Below are 17,777 nucleotides of genomic sequence, written 5' to 3'. Positions count from 1 at the left end.
TTTTTATCTTACTATATATTTTTAATAGAAATGCAGTTGTAGATTCAGCTGCTTTCTTTAAAGCAGTGTATGGTTTGAACAAGGGGAATGATCTAATGCAGTGGTCGCCAACCAGTGGGCCTGGGACCACTGGTGGTCCACGAGAAAATTCTGGCGGTCTGCAGAGGATTGTCACCCCCAGAGCACACCTCCAAAGCAATTAATCCAGACTCTGCAGGAACACAAGGCTGCACCTCCCAGATGGCCTGCGGGAACACAAGGCTTGCATCACTTGCATTGCGAACAACATGAGGTAGTGAGGGGAGGGGGGAAAGGGCAGATGGGGGGAACTTGCCCCATTTGCTTGGTCTGGCCACCGGGCTGCTTCTTTCAGCTTCTTTCTTCTGCTTTTGGCTGCATGCAAGGAAAGCAGCAAAAGTCTTTCTCTCCCCCAAGCTCCACCAGAAATGAGACTTTGGGACTCTGCAAGGCATCCTGCTCCAAGAGGATGCACCGGCGCAGTAAGTCTCACAGAGACTAATTTCTGGCAGAGTTTGGGGGAGAGAAAGAAAGACTATTGCTGCTTCTGCTGCTTTCCTTGCATGAAGCCAAAAGTCTCTCTCTCTCTCTCCCCCTGAAAACAGAGCTGGAGACGGTATCCTGTGATCCCAAATAAAGAATGATGGATCGGTAGGAAAACGGGGTGGGGAATTTTCTGCAGACTTTTTTTGAGATTTTCCCAGGATCTCTGGTCTGTGGGATCTAAAATTGAGTTTGGTGGTCCCTGAGGTCCAAAAGTTTGGCAACCCTTGGTCGAAAGTCACACATTTTACCTTGTGATCAGGGCATGGAAAGCAGGCGGTTGCTATAAAGAAGAGAGATGATACACTATTCTTCTCCTCTCTGGTCACCTATAAACATATTGGGCCTCAACTGTCATAATCTCTAGCCAACACAACTGAATAAATGTCGATACAGCAATCCAGACTTAAAGACAAGTTCATATAAATTGAATTTTGGGGGCATTTGCAGTATCCGAGTTCTTGCCTGACTCCCACCTCTCTCTCACACACAAACAACTTGCAGAAAGAACACTTAAGGAATTTTCTCTTCATTATGCAGTTAATTGAAGACACATAAACCTTGTTATTCTTTGCCCCTTGTCACCTTCCATAATGTATCCGGGAAAAAAATCAGCAAAAATTCCGCATTTAAAAAAAATTTATTTTGTAGTACACAGATTTTCCTTTATAAAACTTTTCAAAGAGTAGTTTGCATTTCTTTTAACAATGTATATGTTGAACAAGACACCAGATTATCATCCAGCCCAGTTATAAGCTTAAACGTATTAGTGGTCAATTCCAGTTAAGCTAAAATGCTTTAAGAAGTGATCTATGGCTCAATGCACTTTATTGCTGACAGTGCAGTCTCATGTCTGTTTGGAAGTGAGATTATAGCAGAATTTACAACGAAGTGTGTGGTATAAAATTGCAGCTTAAAAGTCAAAGAACTGAGGCAATTGTTAGTGGCATCTAATTTTTAATAAGACATTTGATTGTTTACAGTGGACTAAGAACCGTCAATGACTTGTCATTGTAACTCCTGAGGGAGTATCTTGAACTGGGAATATTGATGAATTCACAATGTGTTTTGGTAGTTAGAAAAGCTGTGTCTTTTAAGTAAAACGTTTCTGATCCTGCAACAGTAGGCGCTAGTTCATTCTCTCTACTCCTTTGCTTAAAGAGAACTGGAAAACAGGCTTCAGAGAGAAGGCCCAACTGGCAGTTTCCCTACTTTCCACTCAGAGAAATGCTTTCTACACCTGATAAACTAGATCCAGCCCTGTAGAAATACTTCTGGCTTGCTTGTTCTGCTGGCTTGCAGCTTAAGCCAATGCATATTCCAAATGGAATAGTTACAATTGGACTTTCCTACATGGGTATAGGATTTCAGCCCCATCTGCAAAAAATTTCTACAAAACCATGCTATTTGAAGATCACACCTTTTTAAAACGTGCTTTTATAATTATCCATACCTATGAAGGTAACAGAACTATAAGTCTAAGTGCAGATAACATTCTCTTCTCTCTCTTATTAGTGCTTCTTTTTGAAAGCCTCCTGTTTTTACTGTTCTAGGAAATGATGAACCACTGTAAAATAGTAAACACACATAACAAAGGAGAAACTAAACAGGAGAAAGCCTCCTTGGTTCCAGGTTCAGCCTCTGGCATGTTCAACTCAAAAGGGATAAAAGTAATCTTAAGATCCTACCCAAGCTGCCTACCCTATGGCTGGAGTGAACAGGACTGAGATTTCTATATTTGGTGTAGGGCAAGATTCTCTGCCCCATTCAAACTCAGAGGTATAAATATCTGTTGTTATGATTTGCTGGTTATCTTAAGAGCATTGTTCTATGTTCTGACAATAGAAGATGTAACTGAATAAAACAAAATGCTATTGTCTCCTAATCAAGTGCTCCTGACCATTCTTGACCAGAGACCGATTACAGCTTACCAACTGAGAGTGACATTTATTTCCATGCTACAAATACAGCTTAGTGGCAGCGTGCATTACAGTAGACTTGCCTAGGCTTCAGATCAACAGAGACCCTCACAGTCTCCTCTGAAAACAAAGTCAATCAAAGGTGTTTTTTTTTTTCAGTTTATGTCCTAGAATTGTGTCCTTTTTTCTCTCCCTGAGCCAGAATTAATGCAGCAATAATTCAATAATACATGCAACCTTTACAACATTACAAGAGCACCAGTCACACCCTTTTCGTGTCAAACACTTGTTTTAATTACAGTCGTATGGCAGACCAAGATTATTCTTCAAAGTCCTGAGATTTTAACCTACTACATTATTGCTTGCCACATAACTGTTCAAACGGGTACAAGCTCTGTGAAGTAAAGAAAAAATGACAAGGCTAGTTCACTTTGGTCCCTTTAAAATACCTTCATCACTTATCCTTGAGAATTTCATTAACAACTCTCCAAGAAATCAACTTGGTGAGTCATCGTATCTTGCTTCCTCTAAGATATTAGGTTGAAAAAAGACAATCATCCACAATCTAGATCAGGCCTGTCAAACTGGCGGCCTGCGGGCTGGATACATTATGTGCAGGCCACGCCCACCCCGGCTCCGGAAGGCGAAAAACATTGTGATCCAGTTTGACACCATTCTAGACCAATGAGCTCCAAGAAATCTCTTGCCCAGGAATACTTTTTGAAAATTGTTATATGCAGGTAGTCCTCAATGTATGACCACAGTTGAACCCAACATTTCTGTTGCTAAGCAAGAAAGTTAAGCAAGTTTTTCCCCCTATTACCACCTTTCTTGTCACAGTTGTTAAATGAATTACTGCAGTTAAATTAGTAACAAGGTTTAGTGAATCTGGCTTTCCCATTTACTTTGTCAGAAGGTCTCAAAAGGGGATCGTGTGACCCTGGGATGTGGCCACCATCATCAATACAAGCCAACTGCCAAGTTCCCAAATTTTGATCATGTGACAATGGGAATGCTGTAGTGGTTGTGTAAAAAATAGTGATAAGTTACCTGTTTCTATGCTGTTTTAAGTTTGAATAGTTACTAAACAGGTGGTTGTAAGTTGAGGACCACCTGTATTAAGTGCTTATGAAAGCACAGCATACTTTCCTTTTGCCACTCCTGTATAAAACTATGTTCAAATTCTCAACAGCCCCTAAAGTTACTGTAAGCTGCTTCTATAAGTCCATTTTCTCATTTTAAGACATTATTTTAAACCCAGCATCACTGTATTATGGCAATGTTAGTATTAATATAATTACAGCTCTTCCTGGAAATATCTTTGCTAGTGTACAAGTTATTCTTTTGCTGAAGACTCAAAACACCATTCTGTTTTGAGGGATCTTATTTTCCTTAAAAATAAAACCCACCCTACTGTATTTTGATAAGAGTTGTAACTTATCCCTGCTTTACGTAATTTTACATATATTTTGCCATATTCCTGATCTAATACTCTAGAGCCATGATAGTAAACCTATGGCATACGTGCCGGAAGTGGATGCTGCCCAGAAGAGCTCCATTGCGCATGCGCACATGCCGCCCACCTGACAGCTGATTGTTGAGTATCTGGTGTGCATGCATGGGGGCAGGGGTGCGTGGGAGATGCACAGCGCACGCGGGGGGATCATGTGCACATGCTCAGAGATGCACGGAGCATGGGGGCCCCGCACGCATGCACAGGGGCATGAGCCCCCCGCACGCATTGCCTTCTGGGTGCTGGCACGTGAGCACGTGTGCAATTTTCAGCACAGGTGCCAAAAAGGTTAACCACCACTGCTCTAGAGTCTAGAACCTTAAACAATGTTCATATGTGTTCTGGTAACTCTGCTCTGCTATTTTCAATGGGACTTACTGCTAGATAAATTATATATGTTCCCTCTGTGTTGCATTGGATGACAACTCCAATCTTTGCAAAAACATGCTGCTTTGGATGATACGTTTAGCATCTAGAAGGCCCCAGATGGGAGAAAACAATAATACACAACAGCCAAAACTGGGATCTTTTCAATATAGAAGAAAGCAACTCTTGTCTCTGGAATAAAAGGAAATTAATTTCAAGCTATGTCAAGGTACTGGTGCCAAGCAGGCCAATAAATAGGTCAAGGCACTCAGGATTTCATTGACATTAAACCAAGTGGCTTTTTGGCAAATCGCTGAGAGTGTAAGCTTAAGTGAATCCCAACCCACTCCTCACCTACACATTTATATAAATAGCAAGTGTGTCAGGGGGTATCTTTTTTTGTTGACAAAGTGGTGTATTTGTTAAGAATGGATACAATTCCTTCTGATAATATTGAATGCACATCACTCCTACTTTGAGCCACATTGAATTGCGCTAACTGAAACAGAAGAAAGGAAGGTAAAAAAAATATCTGGGAATTTAATAACTCACACAGAAAACAGACTCGCTCTCCCCTTCCTTTGCAACTACTCCTTTTGAAAATCCATATGAGGCAAAAATGCAAAGTTAATGCCTTTATTATTAGGCATGTGGGTAAATGCCACAGTTATTAGACCAATCCTCTCCCTTAGACGTAATTCTGAGTACTCAGGTCAACAAAGGAAATGGATAAGCGGGTATAAGACGCGAGCATATCTTTTGACGCTGCAAAAATACCACTTTCTAAGGAATGAACTTGGGCCTGGTGCAAGGATGCAGATGTGAAAGCTGAGGTAAGTTCTCAAAACACTCAACAGGGCATAGTCAGCTGGACAAGATTGTAGCTGGCTACAGTTCCTTGTTCAGTCACATTCCCATTACTTCTTATGTGCTCACAATGCTAGCCAGTCAGCTAAAAAAAGAAGTGGATTGTTCAATGTTGCAGTGAACATAATCAGGAAAATGGAGGCAAATCTCCAAACCATCACAGAATAGTGCAAAAGATACTACCATTGTTGTGACAACCCCCATCTACTCTAGCAGCTATCCTGGCTGTCACGTTTGATCCTTTCTGGTTGCTTCCATCTGTTGACACCCCTCGAGATGCTTCTTCTATGTGAGGCCTGGCTGGAGGGTTCTCTAAGGTCCAGGCAACATCAGACCTGAAGAATAGAAATACCACAGTCATTGGTGCTTCCCTCAGATGGTACAGAAAATATACTTGGTCTACATTTAAGGAAACCTATGTCAGGAAAGAATTCATTTTGAAGCTCTAAATTTTCTCAGCTTGGTGAGGTTGAGACATGTGAGAGTTCAATTTTCATTACCAGCCAGTGTCAGTTGAAGTTACTAAGCAAGGTAATGAACACACACCCAACTGAATAAATATTGCTTTGGCGAGAACGGTGCTTTGCAAAGTCTGAACTTGCCTTTCTAAAGAAGGCAAGAACTGCTCGATAATCAGTGTTTAGTGCCAATGATGAAAGTACAATTTTTTTTGACACTTGCTACGCAACAGGTGGCTGAATGCTGCTATGTCTGCCAAATATCTTAGGATACAGCGCTTACAGTTCTAACTATTTGTAACTGCTGTCTTTGAATTTCGACTTTGAAAAACAAAACAAACCAAGAACTGAAAATCTATACATTCCTTTATCTTTGATCTAGCTATACACAGATGGTTTAACAAAATGCTGACCACCACTGTAGTGCAGGAAAGGGAAGGGGAAGGCATTTAGCCATTGAAATAACATCATCATCAACAATAACACACCGAGAAGAATTCAATTTCTCTCCACGATATATCATTTTTACTTCTGTGCAAAGAGATTCGCACTATCAGCCCAGAAGAACTCTCAAGAACATCACCTCTAGGTGCAAACTGAACTTCAGAATCCATGAAAAGCTTCTTGACTTGATCCTGGTTCATTAGCCCTGGATCTGGGAGACTTAAAAAGGCAATCACTCAGGCTAGATGAGCGAATTCCAAGAAATATTTTGCACAGGAGCTCTGGAGGGTGGAGTCTGCAGGGGGGGTGGGGGGTGGAGGAGGCTAGGAGGAACCTGTTGAGGGGGGAGGGGGGCGGTTATGCGGCAGCACCACACAAGAAGACTGGTGAATGAATGGAATGGTGGCACAAGAGCACAGGGAGAGTGTGGGACTTACCAAAAAGACTTGTTTCCTTACCTGATGTCTTCCCTGTTGACTTTGCTTATGAGAGGCCATCAGGGAAGGGTGCAAATGATAATCATGTGATTGCAGAGATGGTGCAGTAGCTGGAATTCTAAGGCCCAGTACTACTCATCTAATGTCATGGCAACTTCAAATGGTTGCTGAGCGAGTGGTTGGTAAACAAGGATCACTAGAGTACTACCTCGTATCCTTTGAGATTGGGGTGGGTTGCAAATACTATTCAATAAAGAAAGAAACTACAAGGTCCTGTTATATTGTCATGACAATTTAACCCATTAATCCCCAGTCTAGAACTACCACTGACAGAGCTTTTCATTTACTGAAATACGACCAAACTTACTTTTTTCTGAAAGCAAGGATCTTATTATTCTGAACGACACAATCTTCCATACTGGACACTTGCTGTAAAATAGTCTTTTTGCTCTTCCCTTGAAAAATCAAATTATCTTGTACTAAAGCCTTGGTTTGATCAAGCATCTCAATCCCGTAACCTCGGAAGGAGTGGATTCTGTTCTTGGTTACCTGGAGTGCATAACAGGACAGTTAACACGTTATTCCTTTTCACAGTGAATATGAGAGACCAGTTACAGGTGGAACCTCTGGTCACAAACACTTCCGTTCATGACAATTTGGGTGACAACAGGGGTGGGATACGACAGGGTTAACTACCGGTTCGGGATTTACGAGCTTCCCTGCCCGCTGTGAGCTGCGCGCCTGTAAATCATCATTAGCACGCTGCGTGCCGAGAAGCAGCCTTTGAAACAGCCTTCTTTTCTTGTCTTTTTAACTGCAGCTGTGCCTCGTTCGGCAGCTGAAGTTGAAAAATCGGGAAATAAAGATCAGGTAAGAGCCCAGTCAGGCGGGTGGGCAAAAACATCAGCAGACGTAGAACGGGTTCTATGTCTGCTGCTCTTCAGAGCCACCAGTTCTACAGAGGTGGACAGAACCGGTAGAAACCCACCCCTGGGTGACAACCAAAGTTTTTTACCTCTGGTTGCGAACAGGTGTTCGAGTGGTGACCAAACACAGGCACGGCGTTTTGATGTTCCGCATTGGTTTCCCCTTCTGTGCCACACCATTTTTTTTTCATGCATGCACTTCTGGGGATGTCAAAATTGGGTGATGACCGAATTCTCGGAACGGATTACAGTCATCACCTGAGGTTCCACTGAAGCTATCAAATTTGGAAGAGCACAACGCCATTTAAAGCATGTGCAGTTTTCTATATTTTTAAAATGCTTCAATATATAGAAACATGTAAGGCATACTGAAAAACCTTGAGCATCACTAAGCAAAATGTTAATTGAGTGCTTTTCATTTTCATGCCCAAAAGTAGATGTAACCTGAGCAGTCAACGGCCTGCAGGCCACATCCAACCCATTAAGGCCTACAGGCCACATCTGGCCCTTTGACTGTCCCTATCTGGACCGTAGCAGTGCCCCCATTGGTTTGGCTTTCCACAACAATCCATTCTTTTTTTGTCTAAGACAGCAAAGTCCATCTTTTGGATAGAGAGGACTGCTGGTTTGAAAGAGAGGGCAAAGAGGCAAATCTATGTCAAAATTGAACAGTCCTCCATCAACAGAGGGTGAGGGATACAACATCATCTATCTCTAGTCTACAACACAGTCCTTTCAACAGTTCCAAGAAGGCTCCATACCTATTTGCACTACTCAGGTGATCCTGAGGACACAGATAAACCTCCAGGTGGCCTCAACGACTCTCTAATTAAAAGAATGCAAATGACCAGCTGTCTGCAAGGAATATAAATCCTTCCATTCCCTACCATCCAGTCAGAGCTGAAGAAGCTTCTTGGATGAGAAATGAAACGTCTCCAAAGAAAAATCAGGAAATCCAGTTGCCTCTTGAAAAAGCACCTTTGGTGCTACAAAACTACATTGCAGCCTTGGAAATGGGAGAGCTGCAACATCAGATTTCCAACGCATTTGGTGGTAGGATTCACCCAACTCAGTAAACTCAGAATCCAACCTTGTTTTTGTCTCCTTTGTACCTATCATTTCTTGGTGCCAGCATAGCATTAATGTTTTATAATAAAAATTCTCCCTGAAAAGTTTCTCCTCCAAGGAATGGTCCAAAATGTTTATTTGTTGGCATCTTCTCTTGGGAAAATAATGGATCCTGGGCAAAATCCAAGTAGCAGCACCATCAAATGATCCTCAGGTTTCCTCACTGATGTTATCCAATGGAGGATGCGCATTGCAATATTCAGAGGCATGATTTCAATTGCCAAACTGGCTGGGAAATTCAGGGAGGGACTTTGGGTCAACCACCCACCTTAACCTTGACAACTTCACAATGGGAGCATCCCTTTTTGGAGAAAGGGGGTGATACCACTAATTATACTAATAAGCCTGCTCTTTTTTTAGGCACTCACCTTCATGTCGGCTGCCTGCAAGAGTCGGAGGCCACATCCCTGGTTCCCTAGGACGTCGTTCTCCGTGATGACCCCATCACCCTTGCAGCTAATGCCATGGCTGCTGTTGTCATAGATCCCATTGCCACGGAGTTCTACCCGGCACTCGGCTTCCACCAGGACTCCCCCGAGGCTATTGCAAGAAATGCTGTTATTTGCAATTCGGGTGAGTTGCGAGCTTTGAAACACGGCAACCCCGTAGTCATGGTTGGCGTGGATGGCATTCCCAATGATATTCAGAGCTTCGCTGCTTTTGACATACAAGCCAGCGGCTATGGAAAAAAGAAGAGAGGGGAAGCAGTACTTTTAACAAAAAGCAAAATTAGGAGAAAAAGTCAAAGTAGACCGGCATGCAGTCTCAATAAATTCCCTAGTTAATATCTGTATTTAAAATAAATGGTTGGCCTTACTTAAATGAAACAAATGGCAAAAAATAGCCATAGCCGTCCATTGCAGGGAGTGAGATCACTGAGGGATAAGGAATTTCAGGCAACTATTGAGTATAATTTGGGAGCAGTAATTGGGCAGCAAGGTACAGGCACAACAATCACACTCCCCCCAAAAAGCAAGAGTATGTTGTCGTCATCATCATCATCATCATCCTCCCCCCTCCTATTGTATTCTGTAAGATCAGCATCATGGTCTACAGCAAGAGTCTTCAAACTTGGCAAGTTTAAGACTTGTGGACTTTAACTCCCAGAATTCATGAGCTAATATGACTGGAGGAGGAATTCTGGGAGTTGAAGTCCACAAGTCTTAAAGCCGTCAAGTTTGAAGACCCCTCGTCTACAGCTTAGCTCTCTGCTTCAACTACAATTCACATATTTCAGCAATGAAAACTGAACATCCCCAGTTGAGGCTCACTGAAAAGTCAAGCAATGCATTCTTCTCTTTGGCATGCCTTATCAATTCTTGGCCTATACACACATACACACAATTTCAGACAGCAACCCAAATGCCTATATATAAAGTCAGTCAATGCAACTTAAAATGAGATCTTTCCCAACTCTATGCAATATTGAAAATAAAATGATAATTACAAATTATTTACTATTCAGCTTAGACTAAAACTGGATCAAAAGGAGCAAACAGCCCCACCCCACCCAGTGTGTGCTAGAAATTAGCATGTGGTTTATCCACACAAGTATCATGTAGCAGAATGGCTAACATGTCCTGGGAAGGATATTAAGATAGCACTCTACATTTCTGTGTTTCTGCAAGGACTTTGCACAAATGGTGGTCCCTTTAAGCTTTCCTTCATACTAAGTTATCCCATTTTGCTAGAACTCACCTCCATTATGGTTGATGTTGTTTGACTCCACAAGGGCCATGTTGATGGGCCGCCGGGAAGTCAAGCGTTCATCTTCACTTTCCAGGTCATTCTCCCAGTTGGCTGCTTCACCTTCCTCATTGAAGTTCTCATTGCCTCCTTGGTTGACAAGATAATCGTTAGCATCGTCCTTGCGGCAAAAGACTGCGATGCCATAGATGCTGTTGTGCCCTATTTGGTTGTTGGTAACATGGGGAAGGCTGGATGACATTATCCAGACACCACAGCCCTTATTGCCTACAAGAGAAGCATGGAGAGTTATCAGGTTTTCTTTCAAATTATGATTTTGGCACTAGAACTGAGAAACAGTTTGGTCCAAGGCTATATACCGGAGCCGAGTTCAAGATCCAAATCAGGTAGACTCAAATATCTATTACATCAGCTTTGATAATTGACAGACAGGTTGACAGACCCTTGATTTAGTAGTATCTGATATAGATACAAGGAATTTGGGTTTTTGACCTTGCTTGGGATCTCTAGGCTTTCCAGGAGCAGCTGGAGATTGTGGTTTTAAAACAAATACCTAGAAGAGTGAGAGAGATGAGAAGAAAATATCAATTCCTGACTAAAATGTTATTGAAAAAGGAGGTGAACTATAGATGGCTGATTCCAGAAGGACTAATGTTTACATGGCAAGAACGGAGACATAGAATTGATTCAATTGAGAAAGCAGAACTTTTCTATGCAGAATTTTTTGGAAGGAGGGAGGAAGAGGCAGAAAAAGAGGTTTCATTAATTGAATTCCAAGAGGACCAAATGGGGACTGAAAAAGAAGAAGGTGCAGTAGGTGGACAGGTGGAGATCAAAGAACAACGGGAACCAAGATCAACGAGAGCGGCCAAACCTAATTAAAAAATATAATCATGGAAGAGAAAAAATTGATTACAATGAACATAAATGGACTTACTTTAGCTGTTAAAAGGAGGAAAATTATTCATAAATTAGAGAAATTAAAATTTGATATAATTTGTCTACAAGAAAAACAATATGAACAATTAAAAAACAATATGAAACAATATGAACAATATGAACAATTGTTGATACAGCCAAAATTAGGGAAAATATTCACTTCTTTGACTCAATGTAAGAAAAGAGGAGTGGTTTTTCACATTAAAGAGACTATTCCAGCAAAATTGATTTATACTGATGAGGATGGAAGAATATCAATGGTGGAAATAATGGACAATAATATGAAAACACTCCTGATTGCAGTTTATGCTCCGAATGATAAACAAGAAGAATTCTACAAAAAATTACATTTGAAAACAATTGGATTGGACTATGTTAATATAGTTATGATGGGAGACTTTAATGGAATTGTAGACAATATATTGGACTATACAGCAACAATAATAAAGCAAAATAGAAAGACTCTCCCTAAATCCTTTTTTAAAATGACAGATGAATTTAAACTTAAAAGATATATGGAGAGAAAGAAATGCTAAACCCAAACAATATACTTTCTATTCAAGTAGCAATGGAAATCTTGAGACTTGGGAATGGAAGGCATCCATTTCTAAAGCTGGATTCAGGTATCAAAAACCAGAGGTCTTTGTCCTAATTTGACCTATAGTTAGAGTTGAATACTGTACCATGCACAGAATTGTTCAGAAACCCTGCAAGGGTAGAAGAGAAATCTCCATGGGAAAAAGGCATGAGTTCTACCTGCTCTTGTGACAATGACCTCCATCACGAGCAACAGAAGAATGAGATAATCTAGGTGATCAATGCACCAAATTCACAGGATAGCACACAATTTTGACACGCTAAAAAAGTCTTTTGGATCTTCATATCCTGAAAGAGAATCAGCAGCTACTCAGGCCAGGTTCTAATTAAACTGATAGGCTTAAAATGGTTAGAGGTAGCATGTAAAAAAAAATCCACCTGTATTTTCCAAATACATTCCACATTTCATTTGGAAAGGAGATTAAAAAAACAGGCTTACCATAAATGGTGTTTCCTTCTACAAGTCCTTTTCCTCGTTCTCCAATAACCACTCCATCTGAATAGCCACAGCAGATCAGGTTACTCCTGAGGACAGGATCTCCCCCACGCCGGATGTCTGCACCTCCCCACTGGTTCTCCCGGATGACATTTTCTAAAATGCGGTAGGAAAATCAGTCAATAAAAAATTGCTAAATAGCCATCTTCAAGAGGAATCCAGCAATTGATTTCTAAAGATGTCCTAGGACCTGGGTGGAAATCCCATCAAGCCAACTTGACATCATTCTTCTCTATGCCGAATCTGCACTATTTTTATTATTTAAGACTGCTAGAAATAGGCTAGCCTATCATTTCAAAGTGAAGTTGTGTGACAGCCACAGTCAGAGCAGGGAAATACCATAAAACAGAAGAGCAAAAAGTCTAATTTGCCAATACTCATGGCCTCTCTTTGAGGGAGAAATTAAAATTTTGGGATTTGAGAGAGTGGGTGTTCTTTAAATTTGGCAAAGTCTTAACAGACCACCGCATTCTTTAGAAATCTCTGATCTCTGAAAATATTGGGCAAATCTTTGTTTCCTCCTTTTGCATTTTCAGGAGCAAAATAAACACTTTAAACTGCCCATTCCCCCACTCCATCCCTGACCCCCGTCAACCAAAAAAGATCTTTCTACTCTGGCATTTTCACTTTTGCAGGAAAGGAAAAAGAAAACATCATTGCCCAGAAGATCATTGGTTGCTCTGTCCCCTCTTTGGAAGAGCTTTATAGCTCCCACTGCCGTAAGAAAGTTCAAAGAAATCCATCTCATCTTGGGCACCCTTTTTTTGAACTATTACCATCTGGCAGACAGTACAGGATAATAAAAACAAGGTCAAATAGGCTGAAAAGCAGTTTCTATCCCAGAGCAATAACTATTGAATTCTACTGTACAGTACACTGAAGATGGTATTTAATTTTGTTGTACGATGTGCAACGACAATAAAGTAAATTAAAAGAAGGGAAGGAAAAGGAAAAGGAAAAGGAAAAGGAAAAGGAAAGGAATGAGGCTTCCTTTTCTGACCTACTTCTGAACCCCTATTAATCTTGGCATACCATTTGGGAATTTGGGATGGGAACGCTGCCTGTAGCCTTTTCAAAATTGTAAAGGCAGGCAAGACACCATTTGCAAGCTCCACACAGCACTCATTTTTAGCACTCAGACCTGACATGATGTCTTCAATCATACCTACTGTGGCTTCCTAGGCAGAATACAGAAAGGAAAAGTTGGAAAAGTTGCCCTCTCTGCCTTATACGTTCACAAAGGAAGCAATAAATAGAGGCTGGCAACTAGACTAGAGAAAGCACCACATGTCTTTGTTCTAAACAAAGGCAGTGAAACGAAGCATCAGTGAGCTAGGAAATAAGTAGGTCAAGCAGCTTTCAACCAGAAACTCAAAAGATGGTTTTAGAAAGCATAATGTCTCCTAATTTCATTTTTCTACAGGAGAAAAGAACCTTTGCTTACCTGCAGGATGGGTGTAAGGTTTAGACCAGTGGTGCCAACCTTGGCAACTCCAACATGTGGACTTCAAGTACCAGAATTCCCCAATCAACAAGAAGTCCACACCTGTTAAAAAGTTGCCAAGGTTGGACGCCTATGGTTCTTTGTGATCCTTTGTGAAATACTTTCAAAACTTTGCATCAATTTATTTTAGAGGATGTGGGTTCAAAAGGAAACGAACCAATTTGCAGCAATTCAAATTAGAATACAATGCTTTGAGGGGGACATCTTATTAGATTCAACACCTATCAAATATAAAACGTTATCTTTTCTTACCTGTGATTTGGCCTCTTCCATTCTCATTCACAGCTATACCAGCAGCGAGACCCTGGAATATATGGTTCCCACTGGAGCAAAAAAGAAAGGAAGAACAGCGACTTTTTATAGGTGATTCGTGTACTTGCTGTCAAGTTTTCCCAATAGTTCAGCTAGATCAAGAGATTTGACCAATAGCAATATGTGTGTGTGTGTGTGTGTGTGTGTTGTTTTTCTGCTCCAACATCTTTGCTTGCTTGCTTGCTTACATTTTTTCAGAGTCTTCACCTACATTTACGTTTTGCATGATTCCCCAATGGTTTGGCTTTCACTGTGCATGGCTTACCATTCTAGTTTAGATCAAGATTTATAATTTAGTGTTTAGTCTGAATGAGGCTCCTCTGGCTTGTTCAATAAGCTATTATTAAAGCAATCCTATTACTAGTAGAATACAATACTATCTCCTTTTTACACCAGTTCCTTTCTTTTCTTAGGTCTTTATATAAATCAGACTTTAAGGCAGGCCAAGTTGTGTTAGTTTTCTAATGGAATGGTTGCAATTAAATGTGGGGGCAATAAAACAAGGAAGGCAAAATCTCAAACATGGAAGGAAAAGCCATAATGTCCAAGCCTTCTTTTTGACTTTCCAAATGAATGCCCCCCCCCGTTTTGTACATTTTCAAAATAATGGTAATCTTTTACTTGTCCCAGCTTCCGCCAACCTAGCAGTTCGAAAGCATGTACAAATGCAAGTAGAAAGATAGGGACCACTTATGGTGGGAAGGTAACAGCGTTCCCTGAGCCTTTGGCATTTAGTCATGCTGGCCACGTGACCATGGAGATGTATTTGGACAGCTCTGGCTCTTCGGCTTTGTAACGGAGATGAGTAGCGCTCCCTAGAGCCAGAAACGACTAGCACATATGTGTAAGGGGAACCTTTACCTTTACCTAAAAACAGTTATAATGAATGCTTATTTCAAACATTGGGGAGTCTGCCTCATAGCTACAAAATTGCATGGTGTATATATACTTCAATACTTCAAAAGGGTCTCTAGGACTGAATATTTTTTTTTTTAAAAGGAAAGCGGAGATTCAGGGCAACCATGTAGATCTGCTGATCCCTGCCATAAATAAACAGTTGTTTTATTCTGGGGGTGCCATTTGGGGGGTCACCTCTGGTGTCAGAAAGTCTGGAGCTACACTTGTAGTCCCAGAGATATGATTCTGGATGATACAGGATGCCCTTTTTAAAAAAAATCCTTTCCATTCACACTTAACCACTTGCAATGTTGCCATTCAACACAGACATCTTCATGCTGGTAGTCACAGTTACCTCACGGCAAAGGGTCAAACTGATTCCCAGCCGCTAAGGAAAAAAGCAGGAGCTCACCCCACTGTGGAAACCATGATCAATTGCCCTATCCCTTTCCATTTGCCTTAAAGAGTAATCTCCCATGAGAGAGAAATCAACAGATTTTAGGCTTCTGAGATCTTTTTTTTTCTGGGTGCGGATGCTAACCCAAGTTGATTGATGACTAGGAAGAACCAGTCTGCTGTAGCGGTTAAGATGCTGACTCAGAAACCAGGAGACTGTGAGTTCTAGTTCTGCCTTAAGCTATTGATATTGGGGGTGGGGGGAATGGGGTGAAAGGAGTGTTAGGTAAGTTTGCTGTCTTATTTATAAAAATAATAAAGGTGGGATAAAAAATTAATACATAATAAAAAGCAACGAGCAAAGAACAGCACTATGTTTTGCCATCTCTCCCCTTGATGCTTGCCAAACTCCTTGTTCCACTTGGCTTAAAAAATAATTTAAAAAAAGAAATAGGAAGAAGGTCAGCATTAGCTTTTAGCATTATCTGTATTTGCAGTAATAAACATCACTGGATATTAAGGAAAATATCTGGGGAGCACACAGCCATCTCTTCACATATTACTACTCCTTTTCCCCTTTCTAGTCCTATTCTTTGCAACTGATTGCCCCTTGAGTTTCACTTGAGGTCCAGTTTCCGGAAGTGTAAAAAAACGCCTGTAAAACATTTATTATTAAGATGGAGGAATTTTTCAGTAGCTGTGCTGGGTGCCAGTTTAAATTAGGGTTGTGCTGGGATTAGACAATGTTTTAAAACTGATTGTTACACTTTTATTTTTCAGGTACTGGTTAATATTGTGCTTTTATTATTTTGCTGGCACTAAATGTTTTATTTCATACCAAATAAAAGTATTACTACTAAAACCTATCCTTCTAATAAGGAAAGTTTGCTGGGTGATCATACTTCTCAGTATAGCCATTTGGACAATATGCAGCCCTCACACTTTCAAGGCACAAAATATAGTCCTAGTCCCAAAAGACTGCCTACGCAGATAAACCTCCAAGTGCTTCAAGGACCCTCCAAAAGGATGCAAATGACCGGCTGCCTGCAAGGAATATAAATCCTTCCTTTCCCCTCTATCCTGTCAGAGCTGAAGAAGCTTTTTGGATGAGAAGCGAAACATCTTCAAAAGAAAAAACATGAAAGTCCAGTTGCCTCCAGAAAAAGCACCTTTGGGACAACCATGACCTGGATGACTGAGAATCACTACAGACTTTTAGCTACACAATGTATTGTGTATACTCTTATTCATTGGAGTTGACGCACTCTAATGGAAAACTTTATAAGAGTCCCAGCAGTGCAGCACTAGAATCAGGCAATTAATTTCCCATTTTATAGGTGAGAAATACTGAGCCAAGAGATAAAGGAATTATTGTTTTCGATTTGTAAACGTTTCTGCAAATCATCCACAAACCTGTCACTACAGGTAGTCCTTGACTTAGAACTACAACTGAGTCCAAGATTTCTGTTGCTAAGCAAGACAATTGTTAAGTGAGTTTTGCCTCATTTTACGAACTTTGCTGCCACAGTTGTTGAGTGAATCACTGCAGTTATTAAGTTAGCAACACATTGTTAAGTGCCCCATTGACATTGCTTGTCAGAAAGTCACAAAAGGTGGTCACATGACCTGGAACTCTGCAACCATCATCAATATGACTCAGTTGCCAAGCATCTGAATCTTGATCATGTGACCACGGGGAACCTGAAAAAGTTGTGTGAAAAACAGTCACAAGTCACTTTTTTCAGCACCATTGTAACTTTGCTCACTGAATGAACTGTGGTAAGTTGAGAACAACCTGTAGTTCCCAATCTGCCTTCTACCTTCCCTGTGATTTCTGAATCAGGCTTTCTGAAGCCTTATTAATTTTGCCTTTTCTTTAATAGTATCCCTTTGCACTTCTACATTTTCTGCTAAGAGTGGAAGAAGGAAGATATATAGGAATCTGATATATCAGGGGATGCATCACTTTGTGCATTGTGAAGGCATAATGTCCTGGTTGCTGCTTTGGGCATAGTGAGCAAACAACAAACCAGCTTCCCCATCCTTTGCAATATTTATTTATGTTCAAAGTGATAAACAAGTCAACGCAGAAGACGTTTTGGGAGTTGTTTGGAAAGTTTTAACAGCCACGTGAAAGTACTGTGCTTTCTTGATAAATTATATGTGTTAAAAGAAAAATGGTTGTACTATTTGGTGAGAACAATTTGCTCTCTGTAGAAAGGACAAAATAACACAGCACAATGAGAACAGGCGCAAGGCAGTCTAAAAGTGAAAAAGCATGAATTCAAGTGGAGTGAAAACTGTTAGAAC

General features: G+C 40.8%; 1 protein-coding gene across 2 annotated transcripts in view; it reads right to left on the bottom strand.

Moving 5' to 3' along the window:
• Positions 1–17,777, bottom strand: part of FBXO10 (F-box protein 10) — a 44,237-nt gene that overhangs the window by 954 nt on the left and 25,506 nt on the right. The window contains exons 7-12 of one of the 2 annotated variants that reach the window (XM_087926348.1): positions 14,115–14,185; positions 12,302–12,454; positions 10,318–10,593; positions 8,988–9,298; positions 6,933–7,114; positions 5,410–5,561 (exon numbers count right to left, since the gene is read on the bottom strand). In XM_087926348.1, coding sequence (XP_087782474.1) covers positions 5,410–5,561; positions 6,933–7,114; positions 8,988–9,298; positions 10,318–10,593; positions 12,302–12,454; positions 14,115–14,185 — 1,145 coding nt within the window. Of the gene's footprint in view, positions 1–1,186; positions 5,562–6,932; positions 7,115–8,987; positions 9,299–10,317; positions 10,594–12,301; positions 12,455–14,114; positions 14,186–17,777 lie in introns of those variants that run through there. The other variant, XM_026712679.2, reaches the window with a different exon arrangement.

Source organism: Pseudonaja textilis, chromosome 2 (genome assembly GCF_049901715.1).
Source record: "Pseudonaja textilis isolate UNSWEBS1 chromosome 2, rPseTex1.2, whole genome shotgun sequence".
NCBI classification, from domain to species: Eukaryota; Metazoa; Chordata; class Lepidosauria; order Squamata; family Elapidae; genus Pseudonaja; species Pseudonaja textilis.
Note: the sequence above shows the minus strand (reverse complement) of the source record. Positions and strands in the feature narration are given on the sequence as shown.